The sequence below is a fragment of the Narcine bancroftii genome, chromosome 12, assembly GCF_036971445.1.
Source record: "Narcine bancroftii isolate sNarBan1 chromosome 12, sNarBan1.hap1, whole genome shotgun sequence".
NCBI lineage: Eukaryota > Metazoa > Chordata > Chondrichthyes > Torpediniformes > Narcinidae > Narcine > Narcine bancroftii.
The window spans coordinates 77,002,875-77,026,386 of NC_091480.1; the positions used below are offsets into that span (position 1 = coordinate 77,002,875).

At 44.0% G+C, this 23,512-nt stretch overlaps 2 protein-coding genes and 1 long non-coding RNA gene across 5 annotated transcripts in view; 2 read left to right on the forward strand and 1 right to left on the reverse strand.

Annotated features, from left to right (window-relative positions):
* Positions 1–374: 374 nt before the first annotated feature.
* Positions 375–19,305, forward strand: LOC138747611 (sperm microtubule associated protein 1-like). The gene is made up of 3 exons (XM_069906991.1): positions 375–650; positions 6,574–6,673; positions 18,992–19,305. Exons 1-3 carry the CDS (start codon positions 396–398, stop codon positions 19,147–19,149), a joined length of 513 nt encoding a protein of 170 aa, XP_069763092.1. The 5' UTR covers positions 375–395; the 3' UTR covers positions 19,150–19,305.
* On the reverse strand, positions 6,567–22,106 carry LOC138747613 (uncharacterized). Of its 2 annotated transcripts, none has more exons than XR_011347577.1 (3): positions 21,969–22,106; positions 8,827–8,876; positions 6,567–7,172 (listed from the first exon to the last, which is right to left on the reverse strand). It is a non-coding gene; the product is annotated as an uncharacterized lncRNA (long non-coding RNA). The 2 variants fall into 2 exon arrangements; XR_011347578.1 differs by lacking the exon at positions 21,969–22,106 and adding an exon at positions 13,757–13,913.
* The window catches only part of cwc25 (CWC25 spliceosome associated protein homolog), a 37,659-nt gene continuing 36,226 nt past the window's right edge, over positions 22,080–23,512 (forward strand). Inside the window, exon 1 of one of the 2 annotated variants that reach the window (XM_069906985.1) lies at positions 22,080–22,223. In XM_069906985.1, coding sequence (XP_069763086.1) covers positions 22,206–22,223 — 18 coding nt within the window. In that variant the 5' untranslated portion in view covers positions 22,080–22,205. The remainder of the gene's footprint in view (positions 22,224–23,512) is intronic. The other variant, XM_069906984.1, reaches the window with a different exon arrangement.

Genomic DNA, 23,512 nt, shown 5'->3' on the forward strand with positions numbered 1-23,512 from the left:
ATTGACGCCCATTTATCCTGAAGTTGTCCCCTCTTGTCCTGGACTCCCCTCCAATGCCACATCTACCCTTCCACGGACAGAATTTTCAATGGTTTGCCTGGACAAAGCGTTAACTTACTTTAGGGGCTGATCTTGTCAGTCTCTGCAGCCAATGTGTACTCCAGAACGGTTCGAAAAGTTCTGGAGACTGGAAGGTGTGCGAGGTGAAAAATGCGATTTAAGGCCAACAAATCATTTTACTTGCCTTGCAAATCAAATTGGCAGAATTATTGTTATTTCACTGGCTCTGGGTTGATTTATCGGCCCAAAAAGCTGAAAAAGTTGTATTAAAGGAAACGTAACAGTGGTTCCCAAGGATTGACACTGTGACCTTTGCAAGGTCGGAGCAGTTTCAGATGTTGGCGATGGCTTCAACCATGAACAGTGCTCGCTGTCCTCTTGGAGTCCGTTGCTTGGATTGTGAATACTTCAAAAGAGAAAGAGATTTCATCCTGGACGGCGTGGCCGTCTCCAGCAACGCGTTGACTTATGAGAAGGTCCAGCCGAAGCTGTGCGGTGTCATTCCGCCCTACAACGCGCAGAAAGACCCTTACGCTAAGCATGCCTTCCAGACCAAGGCAATGAAGAGGCTTCTCAAGAAGACTGAGCAGGTAACTTGGCCCATTGACTTCGCGATGGGAGACGAGCTGGGGTGACGGCGTGAGTAGGCAAACTCCGTGTAGCTCAGGTGAACGGAGAACAACCGCGGCTGGACTCGAGATTTGTTTTTCAAAATTGGACGAGTTCAAACATACCAGGAGAAATTCACATCTCTTGATAATTGCACATGGTCCCTGAACCATTTCAGAATTGTTTGACTTGTTATAAACATCTTCTTTGTGAACGTTCCCAAAAATATAATCGCCAATGGTTTGCACAAGATTTTCAGATTTATCGACACTTACAACCCTGAGATTTCCACCCCCAGACGAGGCAGAATTGGAAGTGCAAACAAAACTGTACTCAACTGACACATGAAAACAAATAAAGACATATAAACTGACTGTGCAATTCAGAGAGAGAAAAGAATCAATAAAGTGCACAAGTAAGAGTCCTTAAATAAGCCCCTGATTGAGTTTGTCGTTGAGGAGGAGTCTGGTGGTGAAGGGGTGGCCCCTCTACCTCTTTCTTTCCTGATGGTAGCAGTGAGAACAGAGCGTGTGGATCCTTGATGATTGCCGCTGCATTTTTCCCACCAGAGATTCTTTCATATTCTTTATTGTGTAAACAAGGTGAGTCAGGCAGCATCCAGGAGAGAAGTGGACAGTAGTTTCTGGTCAGGACCATTTCATTTTAAAAGTAAAATGGGCGGCATGGTCGGTGTAGCAGTTCGTGCAACACTGTTACGGCGCCAGCCATCGGGACTGGGGTTCGAATCCCGTGCTGTCTTTAAGAAGTTTGTATATTCTCCCGTGTCTGCGTGGGTTTTCCCGGGGACTCTGGTTTCCTCCCCCCCCCACATTTGAAAGGTGGTAGGTTAATTGGACGGCATACCCTGTTACTGTGCTGTATCAGAATCTGAACAAGTCATGAAATTCTGTGTTTTGTGGCAGCATCAAAGAGCAAACATTCATATTGTAACCATCTTACAACATGACTATAAATAAGAATAATAGTGTATGAAAAGTAAGGCAGTGTCTTTGGTTGATTGATCATTCAGGAACCTGATGGCACCAGGGAAGAAGCTGTCCTTATGCTGCTCCTCTTGGAGCTCCTGTACCTTTTCCCCGATGGTAACAGAATGAAGAGGGCGTGGTTTGGGTGGTGGGGGTCTTTAGGCCCTTTCATGCACTGAAAAAGCCCGAGTGTAAAGCAGACATTCCCCGCCCTTACGTTGGGAGAATTACCTCTATGAACGGGCCGTAGCCGGCTCCAAGGTGTCGACTTTGCCACCTCACATGGGCTGGTTAGGGGCGAGCTGATGACATTGTGATGATGCTGTCAGCTCGCGACCCATCTCCCCACCCACTCACCCATCTCCCTCCATGACCCCCTCAGGGCAACTCTCAGAACAAGAATAAACTCCAGAGGGTTGGTAACTGGCCTACGACATCACGGGCACCAGACTTCACTCCATTGAGGACATCCACATGAGGCAGTGACTTAAAAAAGCAGCCCTTTCATGCCAGGCCTCAACCTGGAGGCCACTATAAGCGCGGAGGGAAAACATAAAACTAACTTTTCATGGAGAAGCCCTAAAAGGCTGCTCCTGCGCCGCATTCATGTTGAGCGGCGCCTTGTAGTGCCCTCCAGAACCGATGGAGGTGGGACGACTGGCGACTTAGCGCCACCCATCATAAATATGTCTTCCCTACCCATAATCCCCTATGCAGCTGGAACCACTCTGTGTTTCCCAGAACAGTTCTAGCTGCGTTTTGAGCTGCAGGGAGCAGTCCCAAAGGCTGAAGTGACCCGGTGAGGTGCCGGAGTGGCCGACGGAACTGTCACAGCCCGCACCCCCTGATGGCCCCCACCGGCCGCCCCTGTCCTGATGGCCTCTGCCTTGATAGCCCCACCCACTGTCCCTGACCTGTCAACTCCCATGGTACAAGTCCATAATCATCTCCTTGGTTTTGCTAACTTTGAGCACATGGTTGTTGTCATTACACCATTCAACGAGCTGATCTATCTCCCTCCTGTACACTTCCTCATTGCTGTTTGTGAATCTGCCAACAACTGTTGTGTCATCGGCAAATTTGTATATAGCATTGGAATTGTGCCTGGCCACAGTCATGGGTGTATAACGAGTAGAGCAGTGAGCTAAGCACACATCCTTGGGGTGTGCCTGTGTTGATAATCAGCAAGGAGGAGACGTTGCTTCCAATTCATACTGACTGTGGTCTTCCAATGAGTCAGTCAAGGATCCATTTGCAGAGGAGGGGGTACAGAGGCCCAGAGTTTGTAGCATTTTGACCAGCACTGAGGGAATAATGGTATTGAAGGCTGAGCTGTAGTCTATGAAGAGCAGCCGTATGTATGAGTTGATGTTTTCGAGGTGATCCAGAGCTGAGTGGAGAGCCAGCGATGTTGCGTCTGCTGTGGAGCGATTGTGACGATAGGTGAATTACAGTAGGTCCAGATCTTTGCTTCAGTACATGTTAATTCTGGCCATGACCAGCCTCTCAAAGCATTTCATCACAGTAGGAGTTAGCGTTACTGGGCAATAGTCGTTGAGACAACTCTTGGGTACCAAGATGATTGATGCCCTTTTGAAGCAGGGGAACCTCTGACTACAGCAATGAGAGGCTGAAAATATCCGTGAACACTCCAGCTAGTTGGTTGGTGCAGATTTTCAGTACCCTGCCAGGTACACTGTCAGGAACTGATGCCTTGCAAGGGTTCACTCTCTTAAATGATCTGACGTCGCCTTCAGAGACAGATATCACAGGGTCCCCAGCCTTTGCAGGGATTCTAGTAAGCACTGTTCTTGGTTCTTTTTCTCAAACCAGGTGTAGAAGGTGTTCAGCTCATTGGGTAGTGAAGCATCACAGACATCTACAGTGTTCGCCCTCGCTTTGTGGGCTGAAATATCCTGTACTCCCAGATACGTGTATCTGTCTCTGTCTCTAGCTTCCTCCGGAATTGCCATTTTGCTTCAGAGACAGCCTTCCACAGGTTGTACCTGGACTTCTTGTAAGGATCCCGATCTCTGGCCTTAAACACCCTTGTTCTCGCCATCAGTAGGTTGCGAATTCTCTGATTCATCCAGGGCTCAGGTTGGGGAACACCCGGTATGTGCGCGTGGGCACACACTCATCTACGCAGGTCTCTTTTTTTTTTATTTTTTTTTTATTTTTTTTTTTTATTTTTCACACCATAAATCACATTAGCCATGATATACACTATTTCTTTTTCACACATATACAGTGACTTTTTCTCCCCCCCCCCCTTTCCTCCCAAACCACCCCCCCACCCCCCCCTCTCATCCATTTTAGGTATACAATCTAGGTTGCATTAAGCCAGTCAGACAATGTTGTCATTCAACAAAATTACACCAGAAATTCTACTGAGTCCATTCTTTTCTTTCCTTCTCCTTCCATCAACTTAGGTAATGTTTGTCCCCGGTAGGTTTTCGCTATTGTATTTAATGTAAGGCTCCTATACTTGTTCGAATATTTCAATATTATTTCTTAACCACTATGTTATTTTTTCTAATGGAATACATTTATTCATTTAAATTTGGTAGTTTCTTCCTTTTAATTTGGTTATGTATTCCATTAATATTTAAAGACATATAGTTCAGCGTAGCCCTTTTATATTTTGTTTATCTTCTCTTTCCATTTTTCCATCATTACCTTTCCTCCTTTTCCATTTCTGTTTTCTTATTTTCAACTCTTTATAAGACAACATTCCTACAACATCTAACATTTTCCTTATTCTCCTATTTCTATCTTATTTATCCCCAATCTCCCCTTCACCTCCTGAGTTGTCCTTTATCCCTTGTCGGACAACCACATCTCCCCTCTCCTTTTGGATTTGCGAATCCACTCGCAAGCGTCAACTGATTTTGCAGTGACCGCTATTTCCCCCCACCCCGCCTCCCCCAGAAAAGATTTCACTTTTCATATGTCACAAAGGTCCCTCTTTTAATTCCCTCCTTATTCTCTCTATTCCATTACCTTCCCTTATTAATTCTTGTCTATACTATCTATATTTTCCTCTAAGTACAGATACATTCATGTATGCTCATTGTCTCTATTCACTCTTATACCTCTTTACCCGCATACATATCAATCGTGATCATTTTTACTCTCATTACCCGTCTTCATCCCTCAGTCTATTTTTGTCTTTACCCACATACATATCAGTCGTGATCATTTTAACTCTCATTACCCGTCTTCCTCCCTCAGTCTATTTTTGTAATTGTTCTGCAAATTTTCGTGCTTCTTCTGGATCCGAGAATAGTCTGTTTTGTTGTCCTGGAATAAATATTTTCAATACCGCTGGATGCTTTAGTATAAATTTATACCCTTTCTTCCATAAAATCGCCTTTGCTGTATTGAACTCTTTTCTCTTCTTTAGGAGTTCAAAACTTATATCTGGATAAATGAAGATTTTTTGCCCTTTATACTCCAGTGGTTTGTTGCCCTCTCTTACTTTTTCCATTGTCTTCTCCAGTACCTTTTCTCTTGTAGTATATCTTAGGAATTTTACTACAATAGATCTTGGTTTTTGTTGTGGTTGTGGTTTAGAGGCCAATACTCTATGTGCCCTTTCTATTTCCATTTCATGCTGTAGTTCTGGACATCCTAGGGTCTTAGGGATCCACTCTTTTATAAACTCCCTCATATTCTTGCCTTCTTCATCTTCCTTAAGGCCCACTATCTTTATGTTATTTCTTCTGTTATGGTTTTCCATTGTATCTATTTTTTGAGCTAGTAGTTCTTGTGTCTCTTTAGTTTTTTTATTAGATTTCTCCAATTTCTTTTTTAAGTCTTCTACCTCCATTTCTGCTGCTACTGCCCGCTCTTCCATCTTGTCCATTTTTTTTCCCATTTCTGTTAAGGTCATCTCCATTTTAATTATTTTCTCTTCTGTGTTGTTTATTCTTTTTCTTAAATCCTTAAATTCCTGTGTTTGCCATTCTTTAAATGACTCCATGTATCCTTTAATAAGAGCAAGTATATCCTTTACCTTGCCTATCTTTTCTTCTTCTATTTCACCATACTCTTCCTCTTCTTCTTCCTCTGGGTTGACCATCTGTTGTTTTTTTGTTGCCCTTTCCTCCTCTTCTTTCTTGTTTCTATTGTCTTTTGTGGTCTCTTCTTGCTGCAGGTGTTCTGCAGCTGTCGTTGCCGGCTGTGGAGATCGACTCCCCAGCTGGTCTCCCCTCCCGTCGGTGTGTTTTTTTTCATTCGCATCGCGCATGCGCGAAACTTCGCGCATGCGCGGTTGCGCACTTTTGCTCGGCTCTGCGAGCCATTTTTGTAGTCCATTATTTACCGACCTGAGGGAGCGGGTTTCTCTCTCCGCAGCGGGCCTCTTCGGACAGGTAAGGCCTTCACCTTTTTCCTCCTTTGTCTTCTCTTCCTCTCTTCTTACCGTTGCTTTCGACTTTTCTTTTTTTGTCGCCATCTTCTTTCCACCTTTATACTCACTCTTCTGTAACTTTTATTTCTGTGCCTTTGTGTTTTCTCTTGTTTTTCCCGACTTTTCTGGAGAGGGCTGGAGTTCACCGTCCGGCCACTACTCCATCACGTGACTCCTCATCCACGCAGGTCTTGATGAAGTCGATGACACCTGTTGCATATTCATTCAAGTCCATGGATGAGTTCTTGAATATGTTCCAGTCCTCATCTTCCTCCCTATAAATTGTATGTCTAAATTTTTAAAAAATTAAGCTTAGCACTAGTTACAAACTAATTTTCAGCTAGTATTTGCATCTAGGCCTTATGATTCTGTGACCACAGAGGATTGGTGAATATTTCCAGGCTCTTTGCCCAGCAAATTCTGGAGAACGTGAGGAGAAATTAGATGCAGAAACAGAATAGAAATGAGTGCAAGGACAATTTAATGAATGAGTTTATTTGATAGGATCAAGGTGGAACATCGAACAGTGGCTGGTTGGTGGACTATTTTTACAAAAATGGATCAGCTCAAAAATACCTCACCAGGAGGAATGCATATGGAGCAGGTAAGTTATTTAAAATAATTTTGAGCAAAAATAATCTTGTTTTAGTAAAACAAGTTTGCAGACAGTGGGGTTGAGCGAATTACACAAACGTGCTGGAGAAACTCAGCAGGTCAAGCAGCATTCATAGGAAGTAAAGGGTAACCAATGATTCAGGCCTGAACCCCTCATCAAAGGTACTAGGCAGCATCATGCCAGACTACACCTGACTATATGGGGTCAGCTCCAAAACATCAACTGCTCACTGGCTGTTGTGTGACTTGATGAGCTTTTCTAGCACGCTTGTGTTTCACACTCAACTCCACCGATACTTTATCGTTTACGTCCAGCATTTGACGTCCATCCTCAATCTTCCTCACAAAGGTGGTGGTGAGCTGCCTTCTCTTACAGTTGTAGAGAAGGTGTTCCCACACTGTACTGCTGGATGTCGAGGAGCTCCAGGACTTGAATCCAGCGGAGACGATGTAGTTCCAAGTCAGGTTTCTTACTGTTTTGATCTGGACTAACAGAATTTACAATGAGGAAATTTTTTTAACAGGATACCAAAGAGTCGAGAGCAGAATTCTGTGTAGAATTTTCATTGCAGCACATAACAGGAGGAGGTGAAGCCTCAGCAAAGAGTGTTTAGGCCTGTTTCTAGGTGGTGAATTCTATGTCATTTTAATTACTTTGCTCCTGTTGATTCTGATACTGAAGGAGCTCCTGATGTCACAGTTCCACATTGTATTTCATTTTAATTTAGACATACAGCCCCGCCGCAGTCCTCCCAGCTCACGAGACCGCGCCACCCAATTAACCTACGGCCCCAGTAGATTTTGAAGGGAGGAAAATGGAGCAACCAGAGGAAACCCACGCAGCCACAGGGAGAATGTGCAAACTCCTTACAAGCAGTGCCAGATTCGAATCCCAGTCTCCTGCACTGTAACAGCGTGCGCTAACCACTATGCTAACCGTGCCGCCCCTACGCTAACTGTGCTGCCCTTTGTGGAGAATCTTCACTGCTGGATCCCTTTGGGAACTGAGGAGAGATTACAAGATAAACCAATACATGATTTGTTGGTGGTGTCAAGTTGCCTCTGACTAGTGAGCAGCCCAATCATTCTTGTGATATGTCACTACCAGGTTGGTAGAAAGTGAAGTAGATGCAAGTTAATAACTTTTTCACTGTGTATCAGTGAAGATTGGAAGTTGAGAATGCCAGATCAACCATGATCTTATTGATATAGTTTATTTCTGTAATTTCTCAGATTATCTAATGTAGGTTAATGCTTTAATGACTGCAGTTTGAAGCCAAAGGAAAGATTGTAGTTGAAATGCTGCCTGGCTTTTAAGGTACCAAGAAGAAATAATTTTAAATTTCAACATACAGCACGGGGTCCCATGGTTGATGGTGGGCGGGGGGTGGATGCCTGCCTACTTCAGGGGGCAACCCACTGTGGCTGCAGGGAAGTAAACTGGGAGGCTGGCTCCAGCTACTCCCTGCAAATCACCGGGCCCCATATAAAAGTTCACACTGGCCCTTGTGTAGGCAGTAGAACACATGGAGCCAGAAGGGATACTGAACCTTTAGTGCCAGTTTTAAGCTAATTAAAGTCTGTAGTACAGCCTTTGTAGTTTGAGCTTGTTTGTTCACACTGCAGCGCATCACACTGGGTTGCATCACTGTCTGGTACAGAGGTGCCAATGCTCAGGACAAGGAAAAGCTCCAGAGGGTTGTTAACTCAGCCTGTGTCGGCATGGGCATCAGGCTTCATTCCATCGAGGACATCTACATGAGGTGGTATCTTAAAAAAGCAGCCTCTAGCCTCAAAGACCCCCACCGCCCTCTTCACTCTGCTCCCATCGTGGAAAAGTCTGAAGACAAGCACGCAGCCACACAAGGATAACTTCTCCCCTGCTGCCATCAGATTCCTGAATGATCAATGAACCAAAGAATCTGCCTTACTTTGGCTTTTCATGTACTATTTTTATTTATTTTTGTAAAGTGGTTTATATGAATGTTTGGGGTCTGATGTCACAAAACAACAAATTTCATGACTTGTTCATGACAATAAATTCTGATTCTGAGTTTTAGCTTGATTTGGACCTCATGTTCAGCACGGATACGTGGCCTGCTCCTCTGCTGTATGTTTCGTGTAACAGAATGAATTACTTACGTTAAAATCTGATGGATACCAAGGGACATCTTTTGTGCCTTCGTGGGTTTCTGTGGAGAGATAAGGACAGAAGAAAAGGGTGTAATTACAGCAACGTTTCAGAAAAATAGCCTGTATGTGATTGCAGAAGAATCACGATTCAGATCGAGCAAAACCCTGGAAAAGGTAGAAGACAAATGGAGACATTAACGCCATCTTGGTCAATCGCAGTGAATTGATTGAATTGAATGTCAGGCTGGTCTTTTGGTGCCTAGCAACAAGACAAAGTAGCAGCATGTGCTGGATTATCATGGTCCCACGATATGTCTTGTTGCCTGCTGCTGTATCATTTTATTGGAAACAAATGAGAACAGAATGACATTTTGGGTCATTTTGTTTTTATTAGGGAGAGGAGACTGAGCAGCCGGAGATCACAATATTTAGTGATCGAGGCTCTAATAATAATCAATGAAAATCTGCACAAGGCATTAATGAACAGCACCTACTTAAACAGCTATTACTAGTTGCTTAGCCCTGCCAGAAATTAATGATTCAGTGGATAAAGCACTGCCCACCATAAATTAAGCCTCAGAGAATATGTAGATTCCAATTCAAACCCCAATCTTGTTATATTGTTTCAAAATATTGCCAGTCTGAAGGCTACAGTTTAGAATTTGAATTAGAATTTCAGAAAAATACTCTTCACACAAAAAGGAACTCTATTCCCCATATTTCTCTATATTTCAGCAGCTTAATTTAGATAAATAAAAAATCTTTAAACAATGGCATATTCTGGACATCTACAGAAGAATTTTGCCTGATTATGGCAAAAATTATGTTAACAACAAAATGCTGCATATATCTGAGGAAGGGATGTGCTGTTGTTGGACATGGTCCAGAGGAGGTTTATGAGAATGATCCCAGGGATGAGAGACAATAGAGAATAGATGCTGGAGTAGCCCAAATGGCCCTTCGAGCCAGCACTGGCATTTATCGGATCATGACTGATCTTTCCCTTTCAATAACCAATCCCAGCCTCATCCCCATAACCCTTAACTCCCCTGCCCACAAGAGCCTTATCCAACTCTCTCTTAAATCTATCCAACAAATCCGCCCCCACTACCTGCTGTGGCAATGCATTCCACTGACCCACAACTCTCTGGGTAAAAAAATTTCTCCTTATTTCTGTGTTAAATGGCCTCCTCTGTATTCTTAAACTGTGCCCTCTAGTCCTGGTGTCACCCATCATTGGGAACATGTGCTCTGCTTTCACCCTGTCAAGCCCTTTGAAAATCCTAAATATCTCAATCATGTCTCCCCTCATCCTTCTAAACTCCATCGCATATAATCCGAGTCTTTCTAACCTATCCGCGTATGACAATCCTGCCATCCCGGGAACTAACCTTGTAAACCTGTGCTGCACTCCCTCTATACCAAGTATGTCCTTTCTTAAATATAGGGACCAGAACTGGATGCAATACTCCAGATGAGGTCTTACCAGGGCCCTGTACAACTGCAGGAGGGCTTCTCTACACCTATACTCCAATCCCCTCTTTATGAAAGCCAACATACCATTCGCCTTTTTCACCGCTTGCTGAACCTGCATGCTAGTTTTCAATGACTGGTGAACAAGTAGGCCTGGATCCCTTTGCATTACCCCACTCCCTAGCTTAACACCATTTAAATAATATTCTCCTCTCTTGTTTCTGCCTCCAAAATGGACAACCTCGCATTTACTCACATTAAACTTCATCTGCCATCTTTCCGCCCACTCCCCTAAACTGTCCCCTTGGAATTTCCTGACATCCTCCTCGCTCTTTACACTACCACCCAGTTTAGTGTCATCTGCGAATTTGCATATGTAGTTATTTATCCCCTCATCCAAATCATTTACATAAATGATAAACAACTGAGGGCCCAACACCAACCCCTGCAGGACCCCACTTGTCACATCCTGCCATCCAGAAAATGACCCATTTATCGCAATCCTTTGTTTCTTATTTCTCAACCAATTATCTATCTGTCACAGCACCCTACCCTTGATACCATGGTCCTTGATTTTGCAAGCTAGCCTCCTGTGTGGGACTTTATCGAAGGCTTTCTGAACGTCCAAGTACGCCACAGCCACTGGCTCTCCCGACTCCACCCTCCTTGTTACGTCCGCGAAAAATTCCAGGAGATTAGTCAAGCAGGATTTTCCTTTAAGGAACCCATGCTGACCAGCACTGATACTATTATTCTTTCCTAAGTGTTCTGCTATTTCTCCTTTAATGATGGATTCCAATATCTTCCCCACCACCGATGTCAGGCTGACTGGTCTATAATTTCCCGTATTCTCTCTCCCTCCCTTCTTAAAAAGTGGTACAACATCAGCCACTCCCCAATCTGCAGGCACTTCCCCGGAATCTAAAGAACTTTGGAAAATGTCAACTAGTGCTTCCACAATTTCCAGAGAAACCTCTCTAAGCACCCTGGGATGCAGCCCATTAGGCCCAGGGGACTTATCAGGCCTCAGTTCTAACAATTTGCTCACAACCACCTGCTTCTGGATCTGAATATCCATCAAATTCTCTGTTTCCTTCAGTAATTTCACCAAGTCCCTAGATACTGCTTAACCCCCTACCCCAGAGTTGGCTATGGAGGCCAAGTCATTGGGTATATTTAACACAGAGGTCAATAGGTTCTTGATTCACAAGGGTGTCCAGGGTTATGGGGAGAGTGGGGTTGAGAGGAAATTGTGGAGGAGATAGATGGTCTGAATGGCCTAACTCTGCTCCCAAGACCATTATCTGAGTCACCATCCTTAAATTTGCAGACACAAACGTGTATTTCCACTGTTTTCTGCCTTAACAGGACAGATGGTGGACAGTCAGATCATTAAGGAGATAAAGGGTAAAATGGCTCAGCTAACATAAATGATGGAAGCACATTCAATTAACTGATGGGTACTCTAATTCTGCTGACTAAAATGCACTGATTTAGTGATTTAGCCAGAATTGAGAAGTTAAACTTAATACAAGTTTCACTAAGGTTTGACTGTTCATACCCTGAGATTGATTTTTTAAAAAGACACCAAGTTACAAAGAAGAAGAACTCATTGCCTCTTCTGGAAAAGTCCAGGGCAAGGAATCATGAATGTAAGAACTAACAATGAATCAAAGAAAGATTGGAGAGGAATTTCTTTGTACAGAGAAGTGTTGACTAAAACTAAGGGACATAGGGGACCTGACAGGAATCTTTTTCACACAGAGAGTATTGGGTCTAAGGAATAAGCTGCCAGAGGTAGAGACGGGTACAATTGGAATTTGTATAGGAAATGGATAGGATTAGTTTGGCCCAAATGCAGACAAATGGGGCTAGACTAGATATTAAGTTTACATTAAATTTTAAATTATTACGAGGCATTTCATTTTAGTGTGACTGTCCCTTTAAGGGTTAACATACCAAGCTGCAAACAAGCACAGCTTTGGAGAGACTGGGGTGGCAACAACTCGTACAGCATGTACCAACTTCCCTACTTTTGAAGAGAAGAGAGGAAATGTGTTGCTTCTCCAGGGACACAGGTCGAGAGAGTCGTGAGAGTGGAAAACATTGAAGGAACAGCACACTTGATGATCAGCAGCCATTTTAAAAGGAACAGCACTGTGTGAGCAACAGCCATCTGAAGGAAGACTGTGCTGGAGTGGCTCTCTGTGGTGATGGACAATTCGTTTGACACTCCCTGTCAGGGGAATTATTGAAACACACTGTGACCAAATGAAAGGTCACTTTAGCCCTTTTCACACTTGCCAGTGATCCCAGGAATCAAACGCCAATTGGCCTTTAATGTGCCAAGTGTGAAAGCAAAATCAGCTCAATGCCAGCGTCACATGACGTCATCTCATGCCGGGGGTTGACAGCCTCTACCCCTAGTACAATCCCCAGTGTCTGCAGACACTGGCGTTGCAATCAGGCAAGTGTGAAATGGGTAATTACACCAGTAGAAGGTAGAATATCCTAATCCCGGGGATGGCTCCTTGCAAGTGTGAAAGCATTTAGTGTCCCAGTTAGGAGTGGTTAAGAGTGAAAAGCCAAACCCCCATTCCTATCCCAGGACACTGAATGGCCAATTTAGTGGGATGAAAGTGTGAAAGGGGCTTGTAATTGACCCTTGCCTTGGTTTTTGGAAGCTTCGAGGAAGTCACACGAAGGGGAGTTGTGACAACAACTCATCTGGAAGGACATTCACTCTGGAAGCAATGATAAGGATTTGTGAGTTTTCAACAGTCTAATCCCTTAGTATCTCCCACCTCCTTCGTAATTACTTCTTTGCATCAGTTTAAAAGTCTTCGTGTCAACACTGGGTGTCTAAGACCAACTTTGGAATGACTTTACAGAATTGTGCCTAAGCTGTTATGGCTTGGGTCACACACACACACACACACACACACACACACACACACACACACACACACACACACACACACACACACACACATATTAGCACATAGCTGGGGGTTAAGTTTAGATAAGTTAGATAAGGTGTTATATTATTAGTAATCTAAGATATATTTGTGCATGTATGTTTGTTTGTTTGTCTATTTTCCATGCAAATCAAAATGGAGCACTCTAGAAATGTCCAAGGAGGTTCAGTAGGGGTAACATTTGATGCCAAATGTCATAACCACATTGAATTTAATCTTTAAGGTCAAAATGATTTTGAACTTGCACCAGGGACACCTCAATTAGTTACATTCGGAATAAAAACAAGTGGCCAAACCCAGTTCAATATAGGCCCAAAAAAGCAAAATAACTGTGACGTAACAAAATACAGCACAGTAGCAGGCCATTTCTGCCCATCAGCCTGTGCCACCCAATTACACCCGATTGACCTATACCCCAGTACGTATTTGACCTATAACCCCCCCCCCACCCCCCACGCAGGCACAGGGAGAAAGTACAAACTCCTTACAGACAGCACAGGATTCAAACCCCGGTCTTGATCACTATCGCTGTAAAGGCATTGCACTAATCGCTAAACAACCATGGTGCCCCTATTAAAAAATGCAACTTGATAGGCATGGATTTGGGCTGAAGGATACCTCCAGACCACAATCAGTGAGGACTGGTAAGAACATCTCCTCCACAATCTCCAACAGTACCAGAGCACCATAGGGCTGCGTTCTTAGAACCTTAAAACAATGCAGCACAGAAACAGGCACCTTTGACCCTTCTAGTCTGTGGTGAAACTTTTTTTTTGCCTAGTCCCACTGTCCTGCACCCAGTCCATAGCCCTCCATACCTCTCTCATCCATGTATCTGTCCAAATTCTGCTTAAATGTTAAAATTGAGCCCGCATTCACCACTTCAACTGGCAGCTCGTTCCACACTCCCACCACTCTCTGTGTGAAGAAGTTCCCCCTAAACTTTTCCCCTTTCACTCTTAACCCGTCCTCTGGTTTGTATCCCACCTATCCTCAGTGGAATTAGCCTACCTACATATACTCTGTCTATCCCCCTCATAATTTTAAATTAATCTACCAAATCTCCCCTTAGCCTCCTGGTCTACTCGCTATACACCTACGACTGTGTAGTTCACTACGACAACAACACCACTTATAAATTTACTGACGATACCATGGTAGTGGGTTGTACAAGACTGGCGATAAGTCAATGCATATAGGACAGAGATTGAAAACTTGGCAGAATGGTACACCAACAATAACCATATAACCATATAACAATTACAGCACGGAAACAGGCCAATTTGGCCCTTCTAGTCCGCACTGATCCAAGTACCCTCCTCTAATCCCACCTACCAGCACCCTGCCATTATCCCTCCATCCCCCTCCCATCCATATACTCATCCAACTCTTTCTTAAATGACAAATTGACCCTGCCTCCACCACCTTTCCCGGAAGCCCATTCCACACAGTAACCACTCTCTGAGTAAAGAAGTTCTCCCTCATGTTACTCCTAAACCTTTGCCTGTCAACTCTCAACCCATGATCTCTTGTATCCATCTCTCAATGGGAAAAGCCTTTCCACATCAACTCTATCTATCCCTCTCATTATCTTAAACACCTCTATCAAATCCCCTCTCAGCCTTCTATGTTCCAAGGAATAAAGACCAAATTTGCTCAATCTCTCCTTGTATTCCAGATGGTGAAACCCAGGCAACATTTTTGTAAATCTTCTCTGCACTCTCTCTATCTTGTTAATATCCTTCCTATAAATTGGTGACCAGAACTGCACACAGTACTCTAAATTTGGCCTCACCAATGCCTTGTACAGTTTCATCATTACTTCCCAACTCCTATATTCTATGTACTGATTTATATAGGCAAGCATACTAAAGGCCTTCTTCACCACCCTATCCACATGCACTCCTTCCTACCTTCAGGGAACAAATGCACCATTATTCCTAGATCTTTCTGCTCCACTGCATTCTTCAATGCCCTCCCATTTACCACATATGCCTTGCTTTGATTATTCTTTCCAAAATGAAGCACCTCACACTTATCAGCATTAAACTCCATCTGCCATCGTTCTGCCCACTCCTCTAAGCAGTTTAAATCCCTCTGCAATTTTTGAAAACCCTCTTCGTCATCCACAATTCCCTCTATTTTAGTATCATCTGCATATTTACTAATCCAATTTACTGCCCCATCCTCCGGATCATTAATATATATGACAAACAGCAGCAGTCCCAATACCGAACCCTGAGGTACACTGCTTTTCACCAGCCTCCATCCTGACAAACAATTATCTACTACTACTCTCTGGCACCTTCCTTCCAGCTACTGTTGAATCCATTTGACTATCTCCAAATTAATACCCAAGGACTTAGCCTTCCTTCCTAACTAACCTCCCATGCGGAACCTTTTCAAAGGCTTTACTGATGTCCATATAGACAATATCCACTGCTCTACCCTCATCAACATTCCTAGTCACCTCTTCAAAAAATTCAACAAGATTGGTCAAACACGACCTTCCACGCACAAATTCGTGTTGAGTGTCCCTGATCAGACCCTGTCCCTCCATATACTTATATATACTATCTCTAAGAACACTTTCCATCAATTTACCTACCACAGACGTCAAACTTACAGGCCGATCATTGCTAGGATTGCTCCTTGAACCCTTTTTAAACAAAGGAACCACATACGCAACACGTCAATCCTCCGGCACTATACCCGTTTCTAATGACATTTGAAAAATCACTGCCAGAGCCTCCGCTATTTCCTCACTAACTTCTCTCAAGGTCCTGGGGAAAATCCTGTCAGGACCTGGAGACTTATCCACCTTAATATGTTTCAAAAGCTCCAGTGTTACCTCTTTCTTAATCACTATAGTCTCCATATTTACCCCCTTTGCTTCCTTTACCCTGCACATTTCAATATCCTTCTCCTCAGTAAATACTGAGGAAAAAAAATTGTTCAAGACCTCCCCCATCTCTTTTGGCTCCACACACGTTTGTCCTTTCTGATTCTCTATTGGACCAATTTTATCTCTCATTTTCCTTTTGCTATTTACATATTTGTAGAAACCCTTTGGACTTATTTTCACCCTGCTTGCTATAGCCACCTCATACCGTCTTTTAGCTTTTCTAATTTCTTTCTTAAGATTGTTTTTACATTCAATATAGTACCCAAACATCTCCTTTTTTCCCTGTTTCTTGTAGTACTCCCTCTTTTTTTCAAACCAAGTTTCCAATATCCCTTGAGAACCATGGCTCTCTCAAACTTTTGACCTGACCTTTCAACCTAACAGGTATATAAAGATATTGTTCTCTTAAAATCTCTCCTTTAAAAGACCCTCCATTTCTCTATTACATCCTTCCTAGAAAACAAATTGTCCCAATCCACCCCTTGTAAATCCTTTCGCATCTCCTCCAAACTCGCTTTTCCCCACTCAAAAACCTCAATTCTGGGCCCAGACCTATCCTTTTCCATAATTACTTTGAAGCTAATGGCACCATGATCACTGAACCCGAAGTGCTTCCCCACACATACCTCTGTCACCTGACCCATCTCATTCCCCAACAGTAAATCCAACACAGCTCCCTCTCTAGTTGGTACCTCCACGTATTGATGTAAAAAGCTATCCTGCACACATTTTACTAACTCCATTCCATCCAGCCCAATCAATATTTGGAAAATTTAAATCCCCCACAATCACTACCCTGTGCTTATTACAAATATCTGCTATCTCCCTACTAATTTGTTCCTCTAATTTGTGTTCCCCATTCGGTGGTCTATAATACACCCCTATAATTGTAACTTCCCCTTTCCCATTCCTCAATTCCACCCAAATAGCCTCCCTGGACGAGCCTTCTATTCTATTGCACCTAAGCACCGCTGTAATATTTTCTCTAACAAGTAGTGCAACCCCACCCCCTCTGGCCCCCACCCCCAGTTCTATCACACCTAAAGCAACTAAATCCAGGAATATTTAGCTGCCAGTCATATCCCTCCTGTAACCATGTTTCACTAATTGCTACCACGTCATACCTCCAAGTGTCAATCCATACCTTCAGCTCATCGGCCTTCCTTACAATGCTCCTAGCATTAAAATATATGCATTTTAGAGATTTCCCACTTTTTACTTCCTGTATGCCCCTATCTTTACCAACAGCTCTCTTATTATCTTTTGCAATCGACCTCTGTCCATCTTCATATAGAGCATCCCCCTTTTCTATCACCTGCCTTTCCGCCCTCAAACACTGTCTACAAGCTTTCTCTGATTGCATTCTAACCTTCTCCTTGCTGTTCTCCTTCATTTGGTTCCCTCCGCCCCCCACCCCCCCCAGCCATTCTAGTTTAAAGTCTCCTGAGTAACCCTAGCAAATGTCCCCACCAGAATCCTGATCCCCCTTGGGTTCAAATGCAACCTGTCCTTTTAATCCTGAGATTACTCCCTTTGCAGTCCTTCTTTTTCTTTTTAACTCTCTGCCTAACTCCCTGTACTCACTTTTCAGGACCTCTTCTCTATTCCTCCCCATGTCATTTGTACCTACATGTACCATGACTTCTGTCTCATCTCCCTCCCCCTTTAGGATGTCCTGGACTTGAGCAGCAACAACCCTGTGTATCTGACTCAGAGATAAATGGCAGTAAATGGAGATTAACAAGAAAATTCCCTGGCACCAGGGAGGCAAACCACCATCCGGTTCTCCTTGCTCTGTCCACAGAATCCCCTGTCTGTACTCCTGACTATCGAGTTCCCTATGACTATTGCCCTCCTCTTCCTTTCCCTACACTTCTGAGCCTCAGAGGCTGACCCAGTGCCAAAGGCACAGCCACTGACGCTTTCCCCAGCTGGGCTGTTTCCCCCAACAGTACCCTTGCACTCAATGTCACCAAGGAGCTGATTTTTGACTTCAGGAAGGAAAAAACCAGAGGTTTTAATGATCCAGTGATCATTAGTGACTAGAGGTGGAGAGGGTGAGCAAATTTAAGTTCTTGGGAGTCACTATCTCAGAGGATCTTTCCTGAACCCCATACACTAATGGCATCATGAAGAAAGCACGTCAGCGCCTCTACTTCCTCAGGAATTTGCGGAGGTTTGGTATGACGCCAGAAACACCAGAAATCCTGCCCAATTTCTGTAAATGTATAGCTGCATCACAATCTGGTATGGGCTCACCAATACCCCTGAGCACAAAATCCTGCAAAAGAAGTGGACACAGCGCAAGACATCTCAGGCAAATCCTCCCCGCCATTGAGAATATCTACAGGGAACACTGACGTCAGAGAGCAGCAGCAATCATCAAGGACACTCACCACCTAGCACACCTGTTGCCATCAGGAAAGAGGTAGAGGTGCCACAAGACTCGCACCACCAGGTTCAGGAACAGCTGCTCCCCCTCCACCATCAGACTCCTCAACAGCAAACTCAGTCAGGGACTCATTTAAGGACTCTTGTGCACTTTATAGATTTTTTTTCCTCTCTGTATTGCAGTCAGTTTGTTTACATTTCTTCATTTGTTCACATGTATGTTGTGTACAGTTTTATTCACTACTAATTAGTGGTAATTAGGGTTATGGGGTCAGACAGGAAAAGGTCAATGAGAATGAGAGATAGCTTTAATAGCTAACAAAACTGGCATGGACTAGTTGTAATGAGTAGTGTCTTTCTGTGCTGGAAATGAAAAGAAAAACTCAGCAAGGGATTTGGTTTGATTTCATGTCTATTGATTTTACAGGTCACTCCTATGACCAAATAGTTGGCCACAGAGGATACTTATCAGATGTCAAACCCATCGTTGGATACAATGGGAAGTTTGGCTACAGAAGGAACACACCTGGTCTGAGAGAAAAGCCATCTGTTTTCAGAGAAGTCTCCAATTTTCCATTGTACTGAAGAACACAGGCCTTCTTTCCCCGGGGACATTTGATGAGGTTGGGACTCTCAGAAGACAAAGAAGTCCTTTTCACAGAAGTTATCCATTCTTAAGAACTGAATTAATTTGTGATGGGCAAAGAGCATTTGAGAGTTTAAACATGTTAATTAATCTGGTCTTTTCCTTTTGTCAGGAATTTTCTTGTTAATCTCCATTTACTGCCATTTATCTCTGGAGTCAGATACACAGGGTTGTTATTATCTGTCCACATTATCAGTTCTGATTCAGTTGGCAGCATTTTCATTTCTGAGTCAGAATATTGTACTTCCTGTTTCTCAATGTCCATCTCATCCTTGGGAACGGGTCACATTCAGCACTTGTCAATCATGAGCATCGTCACCCTGCTAGAGGAACTCAGTGGGTTGAGCAGCATCAATGGGAGAAAAAGAATCGTCAATGTTTTAGGGATTTAGACATACAGCACGGTAACAGGCCCTTCCGGCCCATGAGCCCGTGCCGCCCAAATATACCCAATTCATCTACAACCTCTAGAACGCTTTGAAGGGTGGGAGGAAACCAGAGCACCTGGAGGAAACCCACGCAGACACGGGCAGAATGTACAAACTCCTTACAGACAGCGCGGGATTCGAATGCCGCTCGCTGGCCCTGTAAAAGTGTTGTGTACCACCCTAGGTCAGAACCTCTCACCTTAAAGGTTTCCAATATTGATAAAACTCTGAGTGGAGAAACTCAGCAAGTCAAGCAGCATACTTTATACTGCAAAGATAAAGGTACATAACAAGTGTCTCTGGCTTGAGCCCTTCATCGTTCCAGAGATGAGGGTGTTAGCCTGAGGAGAGATTGAGTCATCTGGGACTGAACTCACTGGAATTTAGAAGAATGAGAGGGAATCTTATAGAAACATATAAAAGGCATAGATAAGATCGAGGAAGATAAGTTGTTTCCATTGGTGGGAAGACTAGAACTAGTGGATAAAGCCTCAAGATTAGTGGATTTAGAATGGAGATAAGGGTGGTGAAACTGTGGAATTCGCTGCCCATTGAAGCCCATGGAGGCTACCTCAGTAAATATATTTACTACAAGGTTGATAGAATTTTACATAGCAGGGGAATTAAAGGATATGGGGAAATAGCAGGTAGGTGGAGATGAGCCCATCATCAGATCAGCCACGATCTCATTGAATGACGGAGCAGGTTCAATGGGCTGGATGGCTGAATCCTGCTCCTACTTCTTATGTTCTTATGAGCAAAATGTAGACAGGCACCCAAGTAAATTTTTTGGGGGGAAAGAGCACAGTTCCACAGGCAGGAGATAATAGATGGACGAGGGAGCCACCTAGACCACAGACCTCAGAGGGGCACAGTCAGGATGGTGTATGCACAATGGATTTGAACAACTCCGGAGCCGCACAAGCCTCAAGCAAGGCAGGAGCAGGCTGCATCAGAAAGCAAACAGGGGACTGTTCAGTGAGTGTTTGTTCGAAGTGACTCTTGATTTTTCTTACCCCTGCAAATGGGGAAGGGGCGGGGGTGAATAAGACACTTATACTGAAATCTAATTTCAAAAGAAATCCAGGCCTAGTAATATTAATAATGACGCATTCACTTGAACTGCTGTTTTCTATTGGTGAGTTGGATGTTTTGTTTGATTAAATGTGAGTGAATCTAATCCACACCATAACAGTAGCAAATTGACATCAAAAATAATGTGACAATTGTTTTAAGTACCCAGTTTCTAGTTCTGTATTGCACTGATTTGTTTAAACCCAAATCTAAACCATCTGTTTAACACTTTCTAATAGTTACTTGAACTTTGCATGGGATGTGTAATACTGTGGAAATTCTCTGCTCAAATTTAAACTTTTGCAAGTATTAACAACAAGTTAAACAGAAACTGCATAATACAGAGCAAAACTGAACCATCATCGGTATCTGCAGCAGCTGTCACAAAAATAAAATCAGTCAATGTCACTAGCAGGAAGCATCGCTGCTCAAACTAAAATTTCTTTTGACAATTGCTTGAATGTTTTGACTATTCTGAAAAGGGATTTCACTTTGGAGAAAGTCGATGGAATAGAAGTGAGTTTTTCCCACTTGTAGGCAAACATTGTACATGGATCATAACGAAACAGTGAATGGACAAAGTCAATGCTATTATTCCCGCCCATTTCCCTTGAACAAACATTAAAGCAAAGTCAAATAGTAAATGAGTGGTGTCCATTTGTTATTAAAGTAGGGACCATGCCAGCCCAGTATTTTACAGCCAGTATAAAAAAATTTCTCTGAGACCCTGTTGCTTTGCTGCCTGTTGGAAAGCAGAAATGCCTTCATGACATTTACTTGAAGAATTTTTTAAAAAATCCTCTGTCACTCAAAGGCTTTTACTTCAAAGCATGATTTTAAGGTAACTGCAGAGATCCTTCCATGGGTTCCAATAAAAGACAAACTCCTACAGTTTCAACTTTGAACCGAAACATCTTTTTGAATGCAGGTAAAGTAGGAGCTGTTCAGTACCTGAACGCCACAGAGGAACAAATCTTATTGGCATGAAAGTACACAAGGCTGCAGATGGTTCTTCCCACCAAGGGTGGTGGGTGTATGGAATTAGCTAACACAGGTAGCAGCAGAAGCTACATGTGGTCAGATGCGTGTGTGAGGGGTAGAGCCTATCATGGACGCAAATGGGATGGCAAATTAGCCTTGCAGTGGACAGCAGGAAGAAGCATCTGTACAATCATCACAGTATCTGGCGACATGTCACGGCGTTACTGGGTTATCAAATATTGGAGTATTTTTATCAAAATCCTGGAAAGTATTACATATTATTACGGATCCTCCAGCCATAGAAGACAGCAGCAGGGTCCTCCGGACATAGGGGTCAGTAGATCCGGAGACTGCGCAGTAGCTGCGTCCTCCAGAACGAGGGGGCGACAGCGACTAAGCGCATTTGCTGTGCGACCTCCAGACGTCAGGGGGCAGCAGCGACCGGGTACTAAGTTCCAGAATTGTTGCTCCCGGTTGGCTTGCCGCGAAGAGCGTGGAGTTTGTGGGTCGTCATGGGCGGCGGGGATTTGGTGAGTGTGGGGGACCGGCGAGATTATGTGGGTCAAGGGATCGTGGATGGAGAATGACCGTCAATCAAACCGGGAGGCTGGGGCCTACAGCCAGGAGCTCTGACCTTTAAACATTTGGGGGCGGGGGGGCGGGGGGGCGGATGGAATGAAGAGAGGGAGAGGAGAGGGGGTGGGATGGAGGAGAGGGGGTGGGATGGAGGAGAGGGGGTGGGATGGAGGAGAGGGGGTGGGATGGAGGAGAGGGGGTGGGATGGAGGAGAGGGGGTGGGATGGAGGAGAGGGGGTGGGATGGAGGAGAGGGGGTTGGGTGGGGAAGTGGAGAGGGGGTGGGGGGGAGAGCCTGGGGGAAGGGAAGGTGTGGGATGAGAGGGGGGAGGGAGAGGAGGGGAGGAAGAGGGTGGGGGAGGGGAGGTGTGGGAAGGTGAGTTGGAGAGGGAGGAGTTGGTGGGGAGGGAGAGGGAAGGAGGTGGGGGTTTAGTGTATTCTAGGTTTAGAAATACACTTGCACACACAAAGATGGTGTTTCATTCATTCTTTATTACCAATCTAAAATGGTTCCTTGTAGTACACAATGATGACATCATACACACACACTCTTTCCCCCAACAAAATAAATGCTTTGTGAAAATAACACGTAGGCAGCACTCGTACTAAACTACAATAACTGTGATGTGTAATAACACGTGAACTAATGGTGTGAATTACAATTACACTAGAACGTAAGTACAACATGTTAAGCAGCCAACTTTTCACTGTACATAGTCCCTCAGGCGTGTCGGAGGACATCTTTCCCTTTTTGGCGAGGTACAATCTGTCAGGAGATTTAGTGACTTCCCGAGGCTCTGCCTTTCTGGGCAGTATGTCCTCTTTGGTTGGTGGTCAGGACTGTGTGAACTTTCTCTTTGGTGAGCCCCATTCGGGCGTTGTGGAGGACTGCTTTGCTGAGCAGCTGACATCAAGGAGGCAGCATTTTCTGAAGATGTTTCTAGAAATTCATTGGGATGAGCCTAAAATGGAAACTGGTTGGGATTGGGGGCAGCCACTGGATCATCCACCTCTCATAACTGGCCAATATGCCTTTTCCATATTTTAGTTCCCACTGGTATAGAATAAGAACAGGAACTCCATTTTTTAAGAATCGTGCCTCTTATCCACAGTTCCTTATGGTCATGGTAGTCCTGTACCAGTACTCACTTTTCTACTTCCAGAGATCGGGTAGGTTTACTTGGAGACGTGGATTGTTCCTTGCGAAGGCCGATGTTTGGGTGCACCGCGGAAACATCAATGCT